Raw genomic sequence first — 23,524 nt, forward strand, 5'->3', positions numbered from 1 at the left:
ACGGAAAATCATCGTTTGTAAAGTGAAAGGCATAAAGTCTATGTGAAATGATCATTGGTTAATTATGAAACCAGCCTATTTCATAATTTGGTTTTCTTTTAATAATAATTTTAGATTTTCTATAAAATGATGTTCCAGGCTCAAAAGGTTATATAGCACAAATATGTGAAGTACACCTGCAGTATGGAAACAGTACAACAAAATGGCCGATTTACACTTTATTCTAGTAAACTCCCCTCTAATATATATTCTATTCTCTTTGATTATTGATCAAATTCAGGATTAAAGGATACTTATGTGACGTGGCCCGTGGGCAATGGTCACAAATAATTATCTTTATTTATTTACTTTTAGCAGTTTCCCATTTGTTTAAAGCTTAATAATTTCGCAAAACTTTGTTCATCAGTTTGTAAAGACATAAGGTTTAGAATATTATCCTTTGCATGGATTAAAATTTCGCTTGCAGTCCCTTTAAACACTGTTATTATCTCATTCGATAAATCAGACTTGAATTTCTCTTAAAACAACAATCGTACTTTCAGAGAAAAAGCTAAAGATTTGAACAACAAAAACTAATTTAAGATTCTGTGTTTTCTTATTTTTTTACGTAAACACTCTCCGACAGTTTAAATTAATTAAGCTAAGAAAGAAAAGTAGAAAAAAAACAGATTTGGATTCTTACAGTTTACAAAACGTTTTCCATTAGCTCCTTCAGAAAACACAAGAAAAAGATTGAACAAAAAAAAATCTCTATATATCCTATAAAATCTCTATATATCCTGTAAAATTTCTAGATAGCCTATAAAATCTCTATATATCCTGTAAAAAAAAAACTTTTTAAATGGCAATATATGAAATGAAATGTGTACTACCTCGATTGTCCCAAAAACTGAAAATTGATTGACGATTTCGAGATCGTCTAAATTGACGATTTATTTTTAATTCAATATTTTGATGTCAGCTAAGCAACCCTATTATGTGCCTTTAGAATTTTAAACATTTGTTTGTTTATGTTTTGATTGTATGCTGTACTCTATTACAGCATTTAATAAAAAAAATCATATGTATATGTGCATTAACTAAACATACTCATTAAAACATTTTTCAGAGGCCGAATTTAAAAAATTTGAGCCGCGGCTCAAATATGGTTGGTTCCACTCAACAATTGTATTCAATGTTTCAAGATTTAAGCCGACGTTCAATTGAAATCTTTTTTTGGGGGATTTGACACGCGGCTCAAATTCATTAAATTTGGACTCAGGACTGTTCGTCGTGTTTCGTTTTAAAACCCAGAATAAAAAATCAAGATTTTACCATCAAAGGGACTGTAAGCGTAATTTCAATCGACACCGACGGGCAGCCGTAGTACATTTGAATTTCCGAGCAAGGTCAACTTTTCCGGTCCTAGTTTGTACTGTATCGCCCGGACATTGGGTAAATAAAGCAGACACTCAATAGAACTCTAGCCGGTTTAACAATATTGACGCGATCTGATTTTAGATTGAATTTACTTTTACCAAAGGGTCAGGGTGCGTGCCCCCTCAATGCAAAGATAGCAAAGTCTGATTTACAACAGTATCCTTAAAGCTAAAATGTCTGATAAAGTATGAATTGAATAGAAATGTTTTTGATTATTTTCATTTGTGGGTTCTCTGCAAAAGTGAGTTGCACATTTCTTTCTTACAAGAAGCAATGGTGAAATTCACAGAAATAAACATTTTTTGAGTCTTTCATCCATTTTCACAAAATAATCTATGAAATATTCTGGTCATTGGAAACTGTAATGTGAATTTTAACAAAAAAATGTTCAATATAAAATGCTTTTAACCTCCTCGGATACTAAACGAACACTGATGCATTTATTATTGTTTACAAACACCGCCCCGAGAGAACTGGTTTCAATATGTACGCAGAGTATTCGCGACCGCAATTAACTTTCCCTGCATTAGTACCTTGACAAAGACGATCTCAAAGTCGTCACTGGAGAAAACTAGAAAAAACCTGAAGCAAAGTTTATCCTCGCCCCACTTAAGTAAACTAATTACATTTGGCAGATAGAAAGCTAAAACATTTAGAATATTTATTTTTAATTCTGTTCTTGGAGTGCTAATCCCTAGGGTAGGGGGAGTCAGGGAACACACAGAGTGGTTAAAAACTGCAAAAAGAAAGCAAAAATACATTCAAGAAAATCCATAAAAGTTTCCATTTCAAGAGTTATATGTTTAGATAGATATATATTTAGGACAACATCGCAATAAATTCATTTTAAATTTCATAGTTTATAAATAAATTATCACTAGCCATTTCTACTTGTTTTGATTGACTGACCCTGTAAAGTTTTTTACAAACATTTTATTTTTAGAAATTCACAAATGAATATTACATGACACAAAGCACAAAATACTATTACAAGAAAAGAAAAAAAAAAGAAAATAAAAGTTTGATATACTCTTTAAACCTTTGTAAGTAACACTGATAGAAATATCGTTATTTTTCATTCTTAAAGATTGAATATTTTCATTGTGGATATTCTACAAAAATGAAAAGCTAAGTGTTATAAAACTAACAAAATTTTTCATTTTTGTAAAAAGAGATTACAAAATTAGCTTTCCACCAAATTTTCAATTTGTTAATTAACAAATATAAAATGCACAAATTTTTTTTTATTTTTAACCCTATTCCTTCTGGGGGGGGGTCAATTTAACCCCCCCCCCTGTAGTTTTTTTACATAAATCAAAAAGTATTGGTCTGAGGCTGTTGACATTTTTTGACTTTTCCTACATACCCAAAGCCCTCCCTTTAGGCCTAAAACCGGGCTTTAATACTAACTGCCTGAGTCCTCAGGCACACTGCCTGAATGACTACTTTTTCCTGTAATAAACTAAATCTTTGTTTTGACCCATTTCCACTTGTCAGATTTTGATTAAATTTAGCTTTTTGGAAAGTCTTTGACATAAAAAAACGAATTGCACAAGTTTGCGAAAAAAATTGCAAATTTTTTGCAAACAACCTGTCAAAGGAAATTTGCACATTTTTAGTTTTTCTTGATTAAAAATCAGGTTATTTAAAATTTTGCAAAATTTTTTGCATATTTAAAATGGCATGGTCAAGGCCTTTTCAAAAATGTATAATTTTTTATTTTTTGGGCAAATTTTTTTTTTGCAAACATTTTTACTATATAACTGGATTTTGCGTTAAAAAATTCAATTTTTGCAAATTTGCAAATTTTTTGCAGATTCTAAAAGTAGAGCACAAAAGCTTTCGAATGATGTATCATTTGTCATATTTGGACATCAAACATGGGATTTAGAGGGGGGGGGGTCAAATTGACCCCCCCCCAACATATCCTGGTTTTCAAGTACCCCAGCAGAGATAGGGTTAAATTAAAACTTTTCCAATGTTAAGTTTCATAAATTGTTTTTTATTTAGTTTTACTTTACAAATAAATTTAAATAATTTTTTACGAAGATGTATTTTGCATCATTTGTTAAGAGTAACTATTTATTCTGTTTCTTTGATTACATGTTTTAGAAAAACAGTATATAAAGGCAGTTGGATCAGTTATTAATGAACGTACGTATATCCATGAACTTTTGTTGTAACTGAAATATTAGATCTAAAGAATTTCCTTCTAGATACATTTGTCTTTTAATTTGAATAGCTCTTGCATTATTTAATTTAAAGAAGGAAGATATTGCCAACGTCATCGTTGTATATGGCATTTATTCATTAGTTGAAACAAAGAAACAAATAATTTGCTTCAATTCTAATCCTAGTATCTCTGATGGTGTAAAACTGTGATATTTTAGTCTTTGACTATTTTTCCGAACAGATCGAATTAACAGTTGAATTGTCAAAGATCGTTGACATGAGGTTGAAAGATATACCAGAAAACTGTAGTATACAAATACATCATTAAAGAAACAATTCATGGTTTTGATGTTGTTACAAAGCAAACAGTTTTACAAGAATATGAAATCATTTATTTACTAAAATAGGTCTGTTATAACTACGAAATTGCTATGCCTTATGTTCATTTAATATTTGAAGTCATAACTTGAGTCTAAAAGTCGTCTTCCTATTCAAAAGCTTTCTGGTTATCGCTGTAAGTAAGAAAAATAGAGTATTCATTAATTCATTTGCATTCAAATACAAATTATATATTTCTGATGCGAGAAAGTATGATTGTTGCCGCTGATCTATATTCAGGATTGAACAGTGTATAGATTACTGGATTCACCACAGAGTTAGAATATGCCAACCACTAAATATTACAAAGTTAAACTCAAATTTGGCAATTCCTATATCTTTACAACCTGATGGTGTAAAGCTGTGACATTTTAAACCTAGATTATTTGATTTAACGGAATTCTTAATATCCACGACATCGGGTTGCAAATATATTGGAATAAGAAATTTAGAGTTTGTGGCAAAAACTGAATTTCTTTGATTGTTAGAAAATAGATGATTCTAACTTTTTCAAATGTTTATGTGCATTTTAATTTTAAAAAATAGAAAGGGAAAAGTAATTTATAATCTTTAAATTTCAAAATGGTCTTTTTTGAAGTGCCTTTCTAATGACACTTTGCTAAACTTTAAAAGTTTTACGTTTTTGAATTATAAAGTGAACTTTCAAATCCAATTATAAAGTTAAAATATGTTTTTTGAAAAAATAAAAAACTCAGATTATAAGAAGTGGTTGACCTGGAAAGCTGTGAGAATATGTGGGTGAGGAGCAGGGCACCTGGAGCAGTATAGCACTGTAAGAATGGAAGCCCAGAAAGGTAAATAACACATAATAAAACAACCCACCACCAGGACCATTACGATCACCAATCGTCTCTCCCTAAAATGATTCATGAAAATAATTAATGAAAAATAAATCGTCACTTCAAATCATCGAATTGACATAGTAACAATCGTTTTTTTTACTAAAATTTCATAAAAACAAATGTTACAATGTCTTAATTGTTTTAAGATGAAGGTTTTCATGATGCTTCAATTACATTTTCTACTTTTCATTATTTAGAGATATCAAAAGTTGAATTTGTGGAAAACTGTTTTAAAAATGTCTCCTTATAGCAGAAACATCGGATTGGATTAGGAAAATTCAAATTTTTTAATGCCTAATAATTGTGCAGCCTGATGGTGTAAACCTTTAATATTTTAAACTAAGACTATATGATCTAGCACAGTTCAAAATATCAATGATTAACGAAATCAGATTGCAAAGATTAAGGAATTTGGAAATCGGATTTTTGGCAAGAATTGAGTTCAAATTATTTTCCTTTGCCTTTTATAGAACGTGTAAAGAAATGCGCAAGTTTTTAATTGCGTGTTTTTTTTAAAGAAAAATGAGGTAAACAGGGATTTATTTTACATAATTTTGGCGCTAAAGATAAACCTGAATACTATTAATAATTAAATAATTTTTAGCGGAACCCATACAACTGTGAAATAGGAAGAAGACTTTTAGACTCGAGTTCAGTAAATTTGAAACACAACAAAAATGTAGTGTATACTGTACAGTGTACACAGAACCACAAATTTCCTAGAGGGAGGGGATTTTTAACCCGTATCACTTCCTCTCCCCGCCCGATATAGACACGTTTAAAATGTGCCATCCACCCCCCCCCCCCTAAACTCTAAAGTACTCACCCTTCCTTCCAGTTCAGTATTTTGCTTGCATTTTAGTGTTAAAGCTTTATAAAAGTATTCTATTTATTGGATCACCCTGTAATTATCCTATGGTCTTAAAAATTATACTGTCAAGAGAAATGAATTAGAATTAATGTTAAACATTTGAGGGTATTGTTCTTAATCTGACACTCCACTCTTATAAATAGAGGACCAATCTGCTTATATTACCCCCGAGTACTGTAGTGTACAGATTGACATTTAAAAGTGAAGAACACGGCCTGTACAATTAGTAAAGGATTAGCGTACATTATTACTCTATATACTATAACCTCGTTGGTCCCACTTCAGTGGGTGTCCCTCGAAACTTGACAATAGAAAGGAGACTTGAAAGTTGTCTTTGATTTTTGAAATACTTCATAACTTGCGGCATTTTACAAAATTTCCAAAATATGTTTTGCCTTTTTTGATCTGTCGTAACTCGGACATATTAAAGTCGTCTTCCTACAGTCAAGTTTCGTGGGACACCCTGTACAGTGTACAGTGTACAGTGTACATACCTAGCTAGGGCAGCTGATAGCATTCTAGGGTTTACTGATATTGTTGATAATCTTCCTCCTTGATCCGTACACGGTACTCTGAACATAACAAACAATTTCGTCAGTTATTTCGGATAAAATTTAAAATAAAAAAATCTTAAAACATCACAGAAGGTTTGCAAAACTTTTAGAAAAACTCTTAAGGTAAAATGTCGTTTTTACATTAAATCCAGGAGAACGGAAATAAAGTCAAATGGATTATTTCACTTAGTATGTTTTTTAGCTACCCATTTGTTTTTCAACAACATCAAGTACACTTAAAAGTGTTTATAAGTCGTCTTATGTTCAAAAGTCGTTTTATGTGGCTCACTGTGAAAAAAAATGAAGTATATTTATGTTTGAATAAATGACCTGAGTGATTGTGAAGGTTCAGCATCCTGCTCATTTGTCGAGACCTCGCCACCTATTCAGAAAATAATCAATCTGAGCTCATTTTTAAAAAATCTGAAATTTTTGACCAAATATTTTAGGCAAAGATAAAACAGACATTCCTAACCTAATTTTTACTCTAGTTTGACCTAGTTCTCATTCTTTGAGAAAATACAATTATTTTGCTTCTTTTTTCAAATTTAAAATTAATTATTGACAATGTTAGCTTTAATCTGTTGTTCTGAAAGATACCATTTGTAATTGTTCTCGAATGTTCGTGGATGTTCTGTTTAAACTGCGATGGAATTTTAAGAATTTGAGCCGAGGTTTAAATCCGCCAAAACCCGGTTTAAATTTAGCGCCGGCTTAAATCTTGAAACATTTGAAACAATTTTAAGTGGAACTAACCATATTTAAGCCGCGGCTCTCTCTAGGAAATTACCAACGGTTTTGACTTTTATGGGATACAAACACCAAGACTAGTTTAAAGTGCATTTCCGTCGTCTTTGACGACGGAAAGTATTTCTTATTTAAAAAGACTGTTTAAATATATTGTCAAATGACGCTGTGCCTTAGAACCAAACTTTTCCTATCTTATTTAAAAATGGTAACCACCATTTACAGTGAGAACCAAAAAACTGTAGAATAGGAAGACGACATTACAGCATTTCTGAAGTGCATATGATGTTGTTACATAGCAAATAGCTTTACTAATATGATCTTCCTTATTTATAGAGAAAAAAATTATCTCACAAGATTAAATAAGAAATACATACAAGGATGGATGCTTTTAAATGGCGGAAATAAAGTGATATATACAGGTAATAATTTGAATTTGCAGTTATGTTTACCTCTAAGAAGCATTGTCATTGTGACTGCTGTATTGCTTACAACCTAGAAGACAAACCTGAGTTTATTCTGATTACTTGTTAAGTTGTTTGTTCAAAAATGCTTATACCTGTAAATTTCGTTGCTTCGCAGAAAACCTTCTTTTGAATGCTCTATTTTAGAAAATTAGTAGTTTATATATTTCACAGTTCACAACAAAAACAGTTTGTCCCAATAAACAAGGAAATTGAGTGACGAATACGAGATTTTTTTTTAACTGTTATGCCTGACTTACAAAGTTTATTTTATGAGAACGGTAAAAGGATGTAATGTTGTGAAACTTGTGAATGTAATATTTGTACAAGATGATCACTGAAAACAGTAAAGAAGGGCAAGTTAATTTTGTATTTTTACAGGAATTTTCATAAACAATCTCAAGGAATAATAACACGGGCAGCCGTAATACATTTGATTTTCCGAGCAGGGTCAACCTTTCCAGTCCCAGTTTGTACTGTACCTTGCTCCTCGCTCTATGGACAGGACTTGCCGGTACAACAAGGTTGACGCGGTCAGACTTTATGCTTTATATAGGTTGAATTTACTTTTTCTAAAGAAGCAGAGGTGCGTGAATAATTGTCTTAAAACTTTTTTTAATTTGAATATTTGCAAATTATCTTTTTTCCATTTCTTGATCTGAGTTCGTTTTCCTTTTGTCCATTTGACAGCCCAAATTTTTTTAAAATAATCTTTTGTTTATTTTCTTGTGGTTTTAACATTTTTTTCTTTTTTTTCGATTTTGATGGTTATTATATAATTTAGAACTGCGAAGGTCAACCCAGACCGAAATAAATTATCAATAAATAAATAGGTAGACATGTCAACACTGCTGCAACCCAGCACAATCCAACCTAGAGAATAGGTAGACATGTCAACACAGCAGCAATTCAGAACAATCCAACCTAGAGAATAGGTAGACATGTCAACACTGCTGCAATCCAGCATAATGCAACCTAAAGAATAGGTAGACATGTTGATACCGTTATAAACCCCGAAATTTAACGATGTAGTTACCCAATTCTGTTTATTTACTCCACATATTTTCGAATTATATATTCTGTTTATTTACTCAATATAGTTTCATATAGTTACACTTTTCTGTATATTTCCTCAATATAGTTCAAATAGTTACCCTTTTCTGTATATTTACTCGACACATCTCTAAATTACCATTAACTTACCCGATGAAGTGAATTCTTCAGTGAAGTTCTTGAACTATAGGTTATAGGTCTCTGAACCGCTTCAAACCTATGAAATCAGAGAAAAAACTGAACGCTTGCTGAAAACTCTAATTTTTTAATCTCCACATTTTTGCAACCTGATGGCATAAACCTTTGATTTTTCAAAACTTAACTATTTGATCTTGCAGAATTATTTGGTATAACATCAAAATTGGTCCACGAAATCAAGTTGAAAGATAAAAGAATTAGTTTTAGGAGAGTGATTAGTTCTTGTAAATAAAGATTTTTTACTTTAAAAAAAAAATAATTAATTAGTCGAAGGAATTTTTAACACTAAGCAATACCTTGATCCGAAAAAATCATTAACCAGATTTTTTTTTTAAAAAAAGAACAAATAAATTTTAACAAATTATGGTTAATGTGTTTATGGCGCTGTGATGTTGAAATTGCTTACTTTAATTTGTTTAATTAAGGATCACAACTAGGCCTATCTTCCCACTTGAAGAAGTTCTATGACCGGAGAAAAAGCCGATTTATCGTTTAGAATTCCATGATACCTTTGCATGGACACTATTTAAACGATTTTTCAATAACAACAGCGCAATACGATCTAGAGGAATTGAGTTTTTGCCACAAACTCAAATTTATAATTCCTATCTTTGCAATCAGATGGTTTAAACCGATAATGTTTCAAACTTAGACTATTTGATCTGACAAAATTCATAGTTTGAAATATAAAAGGTTACCGACATTGGGTTGCTATAAGATATATATAAAACAGTTAGAGTTTGTGGCAAACCCCCATTTCCTTTATCATATTTTAATGATATGACAAAAAACATCAAATAGTGTAAATGCAAAGGTATTCTGGAATTCTGAATGATAAAACGGCTTTTTTCCCAGGTCACTATTGTTTTTGAAAAGTAACACTAATACCAATGAATACCTAATAGGCTATTTAGTTTACCCTCAAATTACCCAAATCAAATAGATTGTTAAGTACAATAGATGGCAACGCAGTATTTGTAATTGCAATTTTTTTTCAAACAACCTGTCAAAGGAAATTTGCACATTTTTAGTTTTTCTTGATTAAAAATCAGGTTATTTAAAATTTTGCAAAAATTTTTGCATATTTGAAATGGCATGGTCAAGGGCTTTTCAAAAATGTATAATTATTCATTTTTTGGACAAATTTTTGCGATAAAAAAAATCAATTTTTGCAAATTTGCTTTTTTTTGCAGATTCTAAAATAGGGTTAAAAGACATGTCAAATAATGTGAGAAAATTTCGTTCTCTTTGTTATATTTGACACTTGTGACGTCGTGTATAATTGATCCATTTCACTGTTGCCACATATTGTACTTGATAATCTATTTGACCCAAATAAGTGAACGGTCCCTTTAGCTATAAGTTTACCTATCTAGTGCAATATTGACAAGGTTGAAAATTGAAATTGTTGAGAGCACTAGATCCATGTATAACCAAACCTTTAAGAAATAGTGTAGTTGTTAAAATGTAAATAATAATTGTGCACAACTCATAGATATATAAGAATATAGATAATATAGCTAATGCAGACTGTAAAGCTAAAGATTGTACAACCCCTTGTACATCATGAACCCCCAAAAATGTGTACAGAGAACAAAGATACTTGCCACAACTCTTTAAATCCAATGTATTGTATGTCAGTAGCTTATAGTACCATAGCTAAATTGCTATTTTCAAATTGAGCTGAAACCATCCGGTATTGTGAAGACGACATGAGCGATCTATATTTTTGTATATCTATGGTACATCAATAGTTTATACGTTACAAGGAAATTATGGTAGTTTTTGACTTTTTTTGCATGCAAACACATCCAGAGCTCTGCAAGGGATGTGCGTAGGCAAAATTGGTCAAGGAAACTCGTGGTTAAGTAACATTTTTTATTTCCCGAAAAAGTAGGTACACAAAATTTTATCGTCTTTGGAGACGAAATTTTTTAACAAAAACTTCGCAGAGCGGGTCGTTATTTTTCTAAACATAATCTCAATTGAAATTAATATATTTATTTTCCCTTTTCTGGTAAAATGTCCAAATGAAACAGACTTGGATTAAAGTGGTAACACGAGTTTTGTAAGAAATGACTGTTTGATCTGTGAAAATTTGACATGAATAAGTAGAATATAGATAGATACCACTTTTAAATGTTAAAAATTACTACAAAAGTTACACATCTAACCAAACCAAATAACAAAACTATTTAGCATTTTTTTATACCTTGCAGAGAATCCCTGGAAAAATCCACCTACAAGAAAAAAATTAAATGGTTTCAAAGTATTTGAAATTTCTAAAATAAAATAGAATATAACAAGACAACTTAGAATTTATAAAGATATATCAGAATATAAAAGAATATGTAAGAATATGCTGAAATATATTAAAATAAATTAAGATTTAAAAAAAATTCATTAGAGTATATTGAATTATATTAGAATATTTTCTAATATAGTTCAATATATTTTGATACTAAAATATGTTTGAATATATTAGAATTAGAATTATTAGAATTATATATATATTAGAATATATTCTAAAAGAAAATATATTTAAATATCTAACAATGCTTGAAAGCCAGGACACATGAAATGATCAGGAACAAGGATTATCTGTATTGGAATGACATCTATCTACCTATATCTATCTATATAGCTATCTATATATTTATGTATTTATCTAACTGTCTATCCATATATCTAACTATATATTGTTTAATAGAATAAAGTAATTGTTTGAGTGACACTTTCACTTTTAAGTGTTTAATTGTAATTCTTTAACCCTATTCCTTTATTTTTTTTACATAACTCAAAAAGTATTGGTCTGAGGCTGTTGAAATTTTTTACTTTTCCTATAAATCCATAGCCCTCCCTATAGGTCTAAAAAGTCCTCAGGCACTGAATCTTGACTAAATTTTGTTTTTATCCACTTTGGGGTTTAGATTTTGATAATTTTTAAGTTTTTTCAAAGCCTATGACTGTGACATAAGGAAACGGATTGTCAAGTTTTGAAAAGAAATTAATTTTACATCAGGTTATTTAAAATTTTGCAAAAATATTTCCATATTTGAAATGACATGGTCAATGACTTTTCAAAAATGTATATTTTATCAATTTTTTGAAATTTGTTTGCAAACATTTTGACTACATATATATATATATATATATACTGGATTTAAAAAAAAAAATTTTTTTGCAGATTTAAATGTAGAGCATAAGTGATTTTTAAATATGTATCATTTGGCATATTTGAAAATCAAACATGTGATTTAAAAGGGGGGGGGGCAGCGTATCATGGTTGTCAAGTATCCCAGCAGGGATAGGGTTAAGGAACTGTTCTGCTATTTAAAAATAACCAAAACTGCCAATTTTTTTGTGAATTTTCAGAAAGGTGAATATAAATTCCTTTTAGGAAAGAAAAACGAATATAGCTCTCTATATGTCATCGATTTTTAAATGGGATTATACAGTCTTATTAGATACTTGTTAAATAAGGAAACACTCCAAATAAAAAGTTAGTTTAAACCACTGTTTCCGAATGATTCAGAAAAACTTGAAATTACATATTCCGTATTTTGTTACGTAAGCAAAGAAAGTTGGAACCTGCTAAGGAAGTTTTTACAAATAGAGAAAGGCATAACAAACATTCCTGAATAAAAACATCATAAGATTCTTTAAAAACTGGGACTAAGAGAAAATCATTATTAAAGGGACTGTTATAGTATTAGTTCTAATGACTAGGATCGATTTATTAAGGTACCCTTGAAAACTTTGTCTAATCAAAATTGAATGAATCATCAATGTTTATCTCTTTGAAAAATAATTATTTTCAATAAAATGGTTTTATTTAATATTTGCGCATTTCTGCTGGAGAAACAATGGTAAAATTATTAGAATTAAAGGGAGAGACCGACTAGACATGATAGTTGAGCTAAAAATGCAATATTGTACTGAAAAACATTAGGATTGATTTGATGCCAATGAGACATTTTTACGGTGTACAATTTTTAAATGTTTAAGTTGCTTACAGCTAGTATCAAATGAACCCTAAAGTTTTTGTCTATAATACTGCACTTTCAGCTTAAATATGTTACATAGCCGCTCTCTCCCTTTAAGCACTTAAGGTAGAAAACTTACCAATAGCTAGATCTGAGCTGGCTAGAGACATGATGTTGATGTTGGCAGGTATTCGGATACTAGGATTTATCTTCCAACTACCCAGGATCAAAATATTTCCAATTATCTAAAATGTACTGCAGATATTATTGCTGGAAAATGAAAACGAGAATCGCAGTAACTGGAATAGTAAAAGCATTTACCCGATACTTAAATTTTGACGCAATTTTAACTGAAGTCCTAAATAATTTGTTACAGAACACGCTCTGGCATTTTAACAGTTGTTAACAAAAGTTCTTTCAGATTCCAGATACTGTATTTCTAGCAATCATGTTGACACCCCTCCCGAAACACTTTTAAGGTTGAAAAAAAAATACTTTCAGTAAATTAATTTAAAAATTTTTGGCAAAACTTTTAAAATGATCTTGTGTACTATTGATTTCAAAACCGAACCCTCTGTGCTGCTCCTATATCTGTTCAATTTACAGACATCATAATAAGATTAAAAGATGTCAGATATTTGAATTTGTCTTATTTTCACTTCTTACCCCGAAATATTTGCAAAATCAACTAAAATAAAATAAAATTCATTTTTTGCTAAAAGTTTACAAAATAACTCACTTAAAGTAATTTGCTTGTTTTGAAAATATCAACGTTTTGGTAAATAATCGCCCATCGTCAAAATCACTTGGCCTGTGCATTTCTGAAATCCTCTTTTATCTGGAATAACTTGTAAATTTGAATTTTGTGATTTGGCACACCTGGATTTTCACTGTCAAAACGGTATGTCTGAGTCATTTTCTCAACCTTAAAAGTGTTTCGATAGGGGTGTTTTTAGAGCATCAATATCTAAATTATTAGTTACAGAGGAATACGATTTAGACTTGAGTTATGTAAACATCAACTTACGTTAGAAGTGCACATAGACATTTTACATCATAACATGTCAATTTTTAATATGCTGGTAACACTAGAATCAATAGCTATAGCTGGCCAAAGGCTTGACCAAATTGGGAACCCATGAGTATCCTGAGGATCTCATATAGTTTTTAAAAATCGAAATTTTTTTCTTCTTCATAATTATAATATTTTCTTGGAACGCCCAACGGCGAGCACTATAGCTAGTATATACAATAAACTCATGAATACTGTTTAAATGTCGGCTTCCTATACTACACTTGTATGGGCCCTACTGTTAATATATATTTATTTTGAAAAAAAACTTGTAACCGTTGAAATATTGATGAAGATGAGTAGTACAAGAATACCCCACCAGGGAGAGTCAAATTCCACCAGCAGCAATCTAACAGTTTTGACCATTTAACACTTTTAATACAGGTAGGACCATTTAACATTTTTAATACAGGTGGGACCATTTAACACTTTTAATACAGGTGGGACCATTTAACACTTTTAATACAGGTGGGACCATTTAACACTTTTTTGATAAAAATTTCCAGATCCTATCAGCAAGTATCTTAAAAATTGGTTCTACATTTAAAAAGTAAAACCAAAATGAAAAAAAATGTTTTCTTACTTTCAAATTCATTCCGTGCAACATGTTTTCACTAGTGCTAGCGAAAATATTTTTTGTCAAAATATGTAGATATGAGCATTAAAAAATCCGTATTGAAAAACTGAATTGAAATCACAAAAACCAACGACTGGGCAATATTTTCAGTGGTTAGAGGCGTAAATTTAGATACCCTTATCGACATGTTATGAAAAAAAAGAAAGATTGGTGAATTTAAAAAATGCTTGCACTAAGCTGACCCATTTTAAAAAGTCGGAAAAAAATGTACAGAATGTTTTTTTTAAAAGTTTAAATGAACAATTTTTACTGCGTTCTGGTAATTTTTGACAAAAAAAATCAGGTACAGTTAACCAGGATATGCTGGGGGGGGTCAATTTGACCCCCCCTCTAAATCCCATATTTGATGTCCAAATATGACAAATTATACATCATTAGAAAGCTCTTTTGCTCTACTTTTAGATGTGCCTGAGGACTCAGGCAGTTAGTATTAAAGCCCGGTTTTAGGCCTAAAGGGAGGGCTTTGGGTATGTAAGAAAAGTCAGAAAATTTCAACAGCCTCAGACCAAGACTTGTTGAGTTATGTAAAAAATAACTACAGGGGGGGCAAATTGACCCCCCCCCAGCAGGAATAGGGTTAAGCTCCTTTGAGAACATGTTACTTTACCTTCGTCCGTAGACCTTTAATATTTTAAACTATGAATTGTGTTAGATTAAATAGTTCACTCTAAACTAGACAGAAGAAGAAGGTAAAATGTATGCGATATCACATGTACACGGCTTTATGTGCTCGTAGCTCCTCTAGATTTGATTTTATGCAGAATTATGCGACGTAATTAACATTTTTTTGCTTTTTAATAAGAGGTGTTGAATATTATTGAAAGCATGAGTTCAATCCAACGTGCAATTAATTTTAGTTTGACGAGAGTTTGACGTGAGGCTGAGTTTGAAATATCAAAGGTTTACGCAATCAGGTTACAAACATAAAGGAATTGTGAGCGTGGGCAAAAACACCACCGTTCTCAGAATTTAAAGTTGACATATCCAAAATATATGTACCCATCTAGTTACAAATATAAAGGGAATAGAGCGCACCAATGTAATAGTCTTTCTGGTAAATCTTTTGTTGCTGATTTTTCTGCAAGCTTTCTGTTCATTTTAAAAAAAAAAAAAAAAATTTCACCGATTGTCTGGTTTTATTGTCGGATCTCCAAAATAAGAAAACAATTTTGAATGCTGATCGGATTTAATCTTCATAAAAGTTAGGCCTGATAGGTTCAGCCGTTTTTACATTTATATCAAATCAACAGACAAACAAGCCAATTATAAAGAAAGATATAGACCCCCCCACTAAAAAAAAACTCAAAAAAGTAAGATAGGGTTAAGTTTTTACAATGATAACTTCAGAAAAGATTTTATGAACTATACCTTGTATTTTCAAAACTTGTTGAATTGATCTCCTCGGACACGTTTTCAGAAATATTTGATTTAATGAAAGGATAAACGTCAATATCTACCGTGTCGGAGATATCAACGCTGATGTTTCCTGGATCTGTAACCGGGAAACTAATTTGATCATCGTTGCCAGTGAAAGGTGTTTCTTGAATAACAGACGGAAATTTAGACAGCTTCATTTCCTGGACGTAAGCTGGAAATCTTGACAGCTTGGTTTCCTGGACGAAAGCTGGAAATCTGGGCTCTTTCTGCCTTTCCTTAACAACATTAAATCCATCAAACGAGGATATGTTCATACTCAAGTCTGAAAAAAAATTCACGAAAATATAAAATATTTGGTTTTTATGTTTTTCTAATTGAAGTTTGAAGTTTGAACGCTCACAATGCTGGTAATGGTATCCTTAAAAGCTTTGTCTGAAAAGTATGAAATAGTTATCAATGTTTATTAATGTTAATGTTAATGATTATTTTTAATTGTGGCTTCACTCTCAAAAAAGTTACTTGCGCGTTTCTACAGCAGGAAAACATATAAGAATTAAAAACTTCGGCTCGGATCGTAATTTTCTAAAGCCCAGCTTAAAGACCCAATCTTAGACTCAACTCTGACGGCAGCTTTTGTCACGTGATTGACAGCTGCAAGATCTTAGGCTCTACTTAGGAGTTAGGCCCACTGAAAATAAAACCGACCTTGGTTAGTTTTAGTGGAGATTAAGGCTCGATGTTTATTCAAGTTCTCATAAAAACCCGGAATGCGCCTATTCCTGCCATGAAAATCAGCCAAATAGAATGTTAAACCGGTTTTTTGAACTCAACTTTAATGCTGGAAAATAAGATGCAGTTAGAATCCAAAAGCTCTAGTCGTGAATAAGGCCCGACGACAGCTTAGACATGAGTCGTATTTTCTTGAATTTTTTAAATCGCCGGCTCAGAATTTAGCACTTATATTGATCAATAATTATATAAAGGTTTCAATGGTAAAGAGGGACAGCTGACTAAATTTACGCTGGCAGTCCTTTAAGAGAAACATGCTTATGGGAAATGAAGTTTAGATATCTAAATAAGATTTAATCACAATATCTATTTCATATGTATTTCTACAATAGTATGTTTACCCCCTGGTCCCTATAAGTAAAAAATTGTCCCAGATAAGACCTAAACTATAATACCTTATCTATCTACACACAATAACCATTAAACGATTCTTAATAGATACAGTAAACATTATAGAACAAATACATTTTTCCGTTTTACAAGAGCAAGCAGAAATTGTGGTGGAAATTCAGAGGTAATTATCAGGATTTAGTTTTTATACAATTCAGAGGCAATTATTAGGATTTAGTTTTTATACAATTCAGAGGCAATTAGGATTTAGTTTTTATACAATTCAGAGGCAATTAGGATTTAGTTTTTATACAATTCAGAGGCAATTAGGATTTAAATTTTATACAATTCAGAGGCAATTAGGATTTAGTTTTTATACAATTCAGAGGCAATTAGGATTTAGTTTTTATACAATTGGGAAAAAAATTTAAATACTTTGGCGCAAAATGTAAATAAGTTTTAGCTTTATACCGCGGGGTTAAAATTAAAATAATTAAAACTATGTCTTTAAATTTTTTGAGATACAGATATAGAATTTATATCTTTTAATCCATGGGCTTTTTGCCCTTATAAAAACTTACCCTCCCCCCCCTCCCCTCCCCGGCAGACCAAGGGAGGGGATCACATAGATTCAGTCTGCTTATAAACAGTCTCATCATTTATTAAGACAGGGTCAACTTTGAAGTGTCGCAACGCCTTGGGCTTAGATTTTACCGCTCATTTATGCTTTTCGGTAGCCCTTTACATGCACTATAGTGTACTTGATGGTAGCTTTGGTTTTAAGGAAATAATTGGCAAATTTCTCATCGATTTTTGCTTGAGAGCGGCGTGAGACCTTTAAGTCACAGTGGGATAGCCTCGGGTTTTAAATATACTGTTATGAATCGGACTCTTTAGATGGAGGATTACTTAAAATTTCGTCGATTGTCTCTTTAAGTCTGATCTGCTGTTGTGGGTTAATGTTAAACATAACGTCGTCAGGTAGGAGGTAAAGATTAAACTAAAGATCCCCAGAATCAGAGGTTTATAGATAAGCTTTACATCAATATACACATTACACTTACAGGCAAGGTTGTATAACAAGGTTGGTTACTCTCGATGCGCTCCAATGTACGGAAAATGTCGACTCCTAAGATATATAGATAGATAGATATAGAGGCGAAAGTGACGTCATACAGTTAAACCCTAAATAAGCCATACGTCGAAAGAATTCATTATATGTCGTATTCTTTAGTTTCTGATAATGGAATGTTGGAGATATTTAGTTTTTTAATTAAATGATTATATGGAACTCTTTAAAACTGTTCCGGCATATTCATGGCTATTTATTTATTTTCGCAAATACTGAGATTTACGTAAAATAGTATAAAACCCATTGAAAAATTGTCAAGACAACATTTGATAAATTCTTCTTTCGATGTATGGCTCATTTATGGTTTAACTGTATTAGGTGTTTATCTATCTATCTTAGGAGACGACATTTTCCGTACAATCGAGAGTAACCAACCTTGTTATACAACCTTGCATACCGGGGTGCTTAACTAGTTAGTTATTCAGAGAAGAAGAATAAACAATGTGTAATTTTACTTATTTTGTTTTTTACTAAAAATAAATGTGTAAAGCTCTAAAGGAACCCTTGTGAATCAGGCATGTGAAATTTTAATTAGAATGGGGGGGGGTAAGAGTCACTTGGATTTCGTTTAGTATAAAAAATCCTCATAAAGTGTGTTTACATAACCGAAGGAGCTTTTTGGATAAAAATTTAACAAACACTGCCCCCCCCAAAAAATAAAAAAAAATTTCGACTTTATTAGAAATAGATCGATGTTGAAATATAGATGATATTAAGGAGAATTGAATAGAAGGAGGGGGCGATAGGGTTTCCGTACACTTTGCTGTGACGTTTTTGGACTGCTGAAGAACTAGTTTTTGCGTAACAACAATAGCAAAGGCAGCCGATCTAATGTAAACAAACATGAGTTAGTATACGGCGAATCTTCATCTAACGCCAGAAATGCCAAATGTTTGTTTATCATTTGTGTTATTGTTTACAATCTTTATTATTGTTGTTACGCAAAAACAAGTTCTTCAGCAGTCCAAAAACGTCACAGCAAAGTGTACGGAAACCCTATCGCCCCCTCCTTCTATTCAATTCTCCTTCATTGATATCATTCTTTAGAATAATTTTTGTATGAGATTACATTTTCTAAACTTTGACTTTTAGGACAAAACAGTAAATTACTGAGTTAAAAAAATCCATGATATTATGGTTAACTATCTCATAAAATCGTTTTTATGTTTTCCAGATCCTGTACACAGCTGATAGCCAGCGGTCAAAGTAAATCTAAATGTTTATATAATGTATGTATAATGTATACACACCTTACACCAAGAGAGTATACATAACATAGAGATCAGTTAAAGTTTTAGGACAATTCTTCAGTATAAGTCGTTTTAAACAATTTTCTCCTTATAGACGCAACAGATAAAAGTAAGATTAGTAGCGATCAAAAGCAATTATTTCTCGTCGTCATTTTAGCGAACACTCCCTTTAAACAATTAAACCCGAAACGAACAATTTTTTTTATGAACATATTTCTGAAATGTAAGCTACCACTTTTAATTATTTAATTACCGTTGAAGTTAAGCATCGAGTTTTTGCTTGGATGTAGCTTTTATTTAATGGAATGAAACATTAAATATTTTTACAATATTTCGCATTTGTCATATCATATGCTGCATGTGACGTGTGGTTAATAGCAATTGTTTATTTTAAAGAACAAAACCTTTTAGAATTCATTTAAGAGGATTAAATTAAACCCCGGAACAATATTTTGTTTATTTTTCGCAGATTTTATTCATAAACTTATTACTGAAATGTAAGAAACACTCTTAAAATTTATAACAGGGTTAAACGTGGGAGTTGAGCTGAGAATGCAGTAGTGTAGTGAAGTTTTTTTTTAAATCATTTGAGACCTATTAAGACGTTAGTACGGTGTATAATTATATTAGAACTATAGTAAAATTTATAAAGGTCTCCAATGATTTTAAAAAAATTTCTTTACAATACTGCATTCTCAGGTCAACTACAATGTGTAGCCAGACACTCCCTTTAGGACAATATTTGAAAGAAAAACGCATTAAATAAAAACTGCAGTAAAGAACAGCCTTTGATTGTTGCCGCCATGTTTTATGTTTGTTATTTTATTATAAATCCGGACAGTTTCAAATTTCTAAAGAAGACAAGACATTGTTCGTTATTATCTTGCAGATTAAACTTTAAAGAATAAGTTGTTTAATATAAGGTCAGAGAAAAACTAAAGCTTTACTGTATTAGAAGTAATTTCAAGTTACCCTATACAATTATAGATTGGCATGTCGGGTTCTCAACAGTAACCTTTTAAATCTTCGTCTAATCAAAACTGATGATTAAAGACTTGTTATTCGATCTGAAAATTGGTCATTTTCAGTTGAACTTTCTTTATGAGATTTATGCAGTAGAGAGAAAAAGGAGACATTATTTTCCTGATTTAGTGGCTAAGATTTAAAACGTACTGTTGTGAATAGGGCGATCAACTCTTCATCACTTCAACAGTAGACTCTCATCCATATTTGATATTTTTCCCATTTCCCAGGCTTGTATCATCCATTGTCTAAATTCTTTTTAAATTACTACTACTCATCCTAATTTGTAGTTTGTACTGAACCATTCAAACATAAATTAAAGGGACAGACCGGCTATGTAAGTTAGTTAAACTTAGGATTCATTTGAGACACTTAAAACTTTTTAAAGATCTGTAAATCCTGAATTTGAGCGCAAAGTCGACGTTCAAAATTTTACTTTTGTGTGGATACATTTTCAGAATTCTTTTCTTTTTAATTATTAAATAACGACGATAAAAAATGTAAACAAAATTCTACAGTAAACAAATTGGTTGTTTAAGAACAGGTTGAGAAAATAAAAATTAATCTTATCATCGAAAACAAGTAATCTTATTCAATTATTAGTTTCTACAATCTCTCTTTGATTACAAAGATTTTCTGCAGATTTTCTGAAATTTGTATTTAAAAGACGACATTTGAAGGATTTGAAGAAATGTGCAAACAAATTCATAGAAAAAATCAGATATTCAATGTAATGATAAAGAAGGAAATGATTGATTTTTCGATTTATTGACAAATTTCTTTTTTTCGTAGATTTAGAATATTTTTTTCCAGATGTTTCGACTGCTGGGATTAATTTTCATCCTAGTGGGAAAAACTGGAGCAGCTGAGAATAAGGTTAGATATTAATCAAACCTGGGGCCGAAATTAATTAAGTTCAGGTAGGTCGCTGAACCACAGACAGAGACGGCCGGTAAAACTTCAGGAAGTATTTAGTCGGTGATAAAAATTTGAACCGGTGCACGGTAGGCAGTTAAGCGATCCCTCAAATTCATAAAATTTTGTGTTTGGAAAGTACTGAACACTAGTCAAATTCAAATCAGTATATCTGTGCAACTTAATTCTGTTTGTCAAACTTTGAGAGTTTTTAGTTTGAAATATCAAAGGTTCAAACGCCAAAGATATAAGGGTTAGAAAATAGATCAATTATGGCTATTTTTAGTTCCTATCACAAGAGAATCAATCGTGAAAGAAACAAATTGTTGAATTCTTGAAAGCAAAACATAACAAAACAAGATAAAACAGGAAAAAATGTTTTTTTCTGAAAAAAACGTATTTTCAATAACTTGTTGAAAGAGTGAAATGTAACTATACTGTCAAATTGTGTATTTTTAGAATGAAATATAGAAAGTTAACATACGGTTCAGTTCAGATTCATAAATAATATAATGTTGAATACGATCAAAAACTCAAACTATTCCAATTCAAAAAATGTTTTTTTGTTCAGATATAAAACAGCAACTGTAGACCTGAGAGACCATTATTATCATGAAAACAAATGACCCCCCACCCCCACCCCCCAATCAGTAATGATAAAATCAACATTCCCAAATTTCCTAAGATTTTACTCAATAGTTTGAATCAAATCAGAATAACCAAGGTACTAATGCTAGGAAAGTTAATTTTGGCCGCGTATACTCTTCGTACATATTGAAACCAGTTCTCTCTGGGCGGAATTTGTAAACAAGAATAGATGCATCAGTGTTCGCTTAGTATCCGAGGAAGATAAAAGCATTTAATTTTGATAATTTTGAAAATTCACATAATAGTTTCCTATAAACAAAATATTTCATAGTTTATTTTTGTGATAAATGGATTCCATGTCAGGCTGTGACATCTGTCTTGTGTTTACTTTTCCGCCAAAAGACAATACACTGCAGTACAACAGATGCGAACACCTCTGAAATAACTTTCCTTGCATTAGTAACTAAGTTTGCTCGTTTAGACTGAGAAGGTTTGTGTTTGCGGGATAATGGATTGGGATAAAAATTTAACAGCGCCTCCTCCATACTGGCCGAGGTATAATATTCTAATAAATATAATGTCCAATATTATGATAAATGATCAGAAAATACATGGATCCATTTGTTCCATAATCCCGAACCAGTACAAGGATTTACCGTTCTAGCTATACACATTTACTCGCACCAGCCCGTCTAATGAACCTATAGTGTGTATGTGGACTAAACGCGTTCTCTGCAAAAAAAAGTATTTTTACTCTTGCATGTTATAATGATGCTATCATGTTTGAGTTTGAGTTGTTAGATATAATTAGAGTTTATAAATCAAAACCAAATTGGTAAAATGATGTGTAATTTCAATTAGATTTGGAATTATGGTATTTAAAGAAACATAGTTCCATATAACCTTCCATTTATTAAGGACATGCATAATTTACAAAGGTATCCTTTAAACCTATGTCTGATCATTTTCTCGCGACTTGGTAAAATGGTTTACATGCACTAGCTGACATTAATACTTTTCTTTAAAATCTCGAAGATTTTATGTAGTCAAACACGGTTTATAAAAATGTCAATGAAAATATTTTTCTTTATCGACTTCTTGAAAGTAAATATCAATGTTTTGCATATATAAAACGCAGTTTATAAACCAAACGTGTCTGAAGATAAAGAAGGCGTGTCTGTGGATGAAGAAGGCGCGACTGTAGATAAAGAAGCAATGTCTGTAGATATAAGATGGCGTGTCTGTAGATAAAGAAAGCATGTCTGCAGGTATAAGAAGGCGTGTCTGTAGATAAAGAAAGCATGTCTGTAGGTATAAGAAGGCGTGTCTGTAGATAAAGAAAGCATGTATGTAGGTATAAGTAGGCGTGTCTGTAGTTAAAGAAAGATACGCGGGACCATGGCTTGAAATAGCGCATACAGCGCAGTTAAAATATTGATTTAAAATACTGATGCTCTAATATTATTCTAGGTTTGATCCTTACAAAGCCTTGGTTTCTCTTCACGCAAAGTTTCCTAAATATTTCAACGAGGTAAACAGTCCTATATCTTTGGAACCAAATGTTGCATACCTTAGATATTTCAAACTGTGAATTCTGTGAGATCAAATAATCTGAGTTTGAAATATCAAGGTTTACAATATCGTGTTCTGAAGATATTGAGGTTTAAATATCTGATTTTGTTCCAAAGACTCAATTCCTTTAATTT

At 31.3% G+C, this 23,524-nt stretch overlaps 2 protein-coding genes and 1 long non-coding RNA gene across 4 annotated transcripts; 1 reads left to right on the forward strand and 2 right to left on the reverse strand.

Moving 5' to 3' along the window:
• Positions 1–3,960: 3,960 nt before the first annotated feature.
• LOC111704553 (D(3) dopamine receptor) lies at positions 3,961–7,986 on the reverse strand. The gene is made up of 6 exons (XM_023476826.1): positions 7,564–7,986; positions 7,457–7,499; positions 6,588–6,639; positions 6,198–6,275; positions 4,705–4,846; positions 3,961–4,264 (listed from the first exon to the last, which is right to left on the reverse strand). Exons 2-6 carry the CDS (start codon positions 7,473–7,475, stop codon positions 4,157–4,159), a joined length of 399 nt encoding a protein of 132 aa, XP_023332594.1. The 5' UTR covers positions 7,476–7,499; positions 7,564–7,986; the 3' UTR covers positions 3,961–4,156.
• Positions 7,987–8,263: 277 nt separating this feature from the next.
• Positions 8,264–16,109, reverse strand: LOC111704540 (muscarinic acetylcholine receptor M3). The gene is made up of 8 exons (XM_023476797.1): positions 15,783–16,109; positions 14,054–14,126; positions 12,845–12,950; positions 12,311–12,356; positions 10,932–10,959; positions 10,088–10,158; positions 8,672–8,738; positions 8,264–8,341 (listed from the first exon to the last, which is right to left on the reverse strand). Exons 1-8 carry the CDS (start codon positions 16,103–16,105, stop codon positions 8,264–8,266), a joined length of 792 nt encoding a protein of 263 aa, XP_023332565.1. The 5' UTR covers positions 16,106–16,109.
• Positions 16,110–20,037: 3,928 nt separating this feature from the next.
• Positions 20,038–23,349, forward strand: LOC111704536 (uncharacterized). Of its 2 annotated transcripts, none has more exons than XR_002765846.1 (4): positions 20,038–20,215; positions 21,129–21,191; positions 22,300–22,373; positions 23,289–23,349. It is a non-coding gene; the product is annotated as an uncharacterized LOC111704536 (long non-coding RNA). The 2 variants fall into 2 exon arrangements; XR_002765847.1 differs by lacking the exon at positions 20,038–20,215 and adding an exon at positions 20,820–20,859.
• The last annotated feature ends 175 nt before the right edge of the window (positions 23,350–23,524 follow it).

The sequence above is a fragment of the Eurytemora carolleeae genome, unplaced genomic scaffold (genome assembly GCF_000591075.1).
Source record: "Eurytemora carolleeae unplaced genomic scaffold, Eaff_2.0 scaffold321, whole genome shotgun sequence".
NCBI classification, from domain to species: Eukaryota; Metazoa; Arthropoda; class Copepoda; order Calanoida; family Temoridae; genus Eurytemora; species Eurytemora carolleeae.

Coding starts and splice junctions, on each gene's coding strand:
- LOC111704540 (XM_023476797.1), bottom strand. CDS start 16,105: ATGAACATATCCTCGTTTGATGGATTTAATGTTGTTAAGGAAAGGCAG. Junction 14,127..15,782: donor ACAAGTTTTGAAAATACAAG/GTATAGTTCATA, acceptor CAAAACTGTTAG/ATTGCTGCTGGTGGAATTTG. Junction 8,739..10,087: donor GTCAATATTGCACTAGATAG/GTAAACTTATAG, acceptor CTGATTTCATAG/GTTTGAAGCGGTTCAGAGAC.
- LOC111704553 (XM_023476826.1), bottom strand. Junction 6,276..6,587: donor GAACCTTCACAATCACTCAG/GTCATTTATTCA, acceptor TGTTATGTTCAG/AGTACCGTGTACGGATCAAG. Junction 4,265..4,704: donor ATATTCTCACAGCTTTCCAG/GTCAACCACTTC, acceptor TGTAATATTTAG/TGGTTGGCATATTCTAACTC.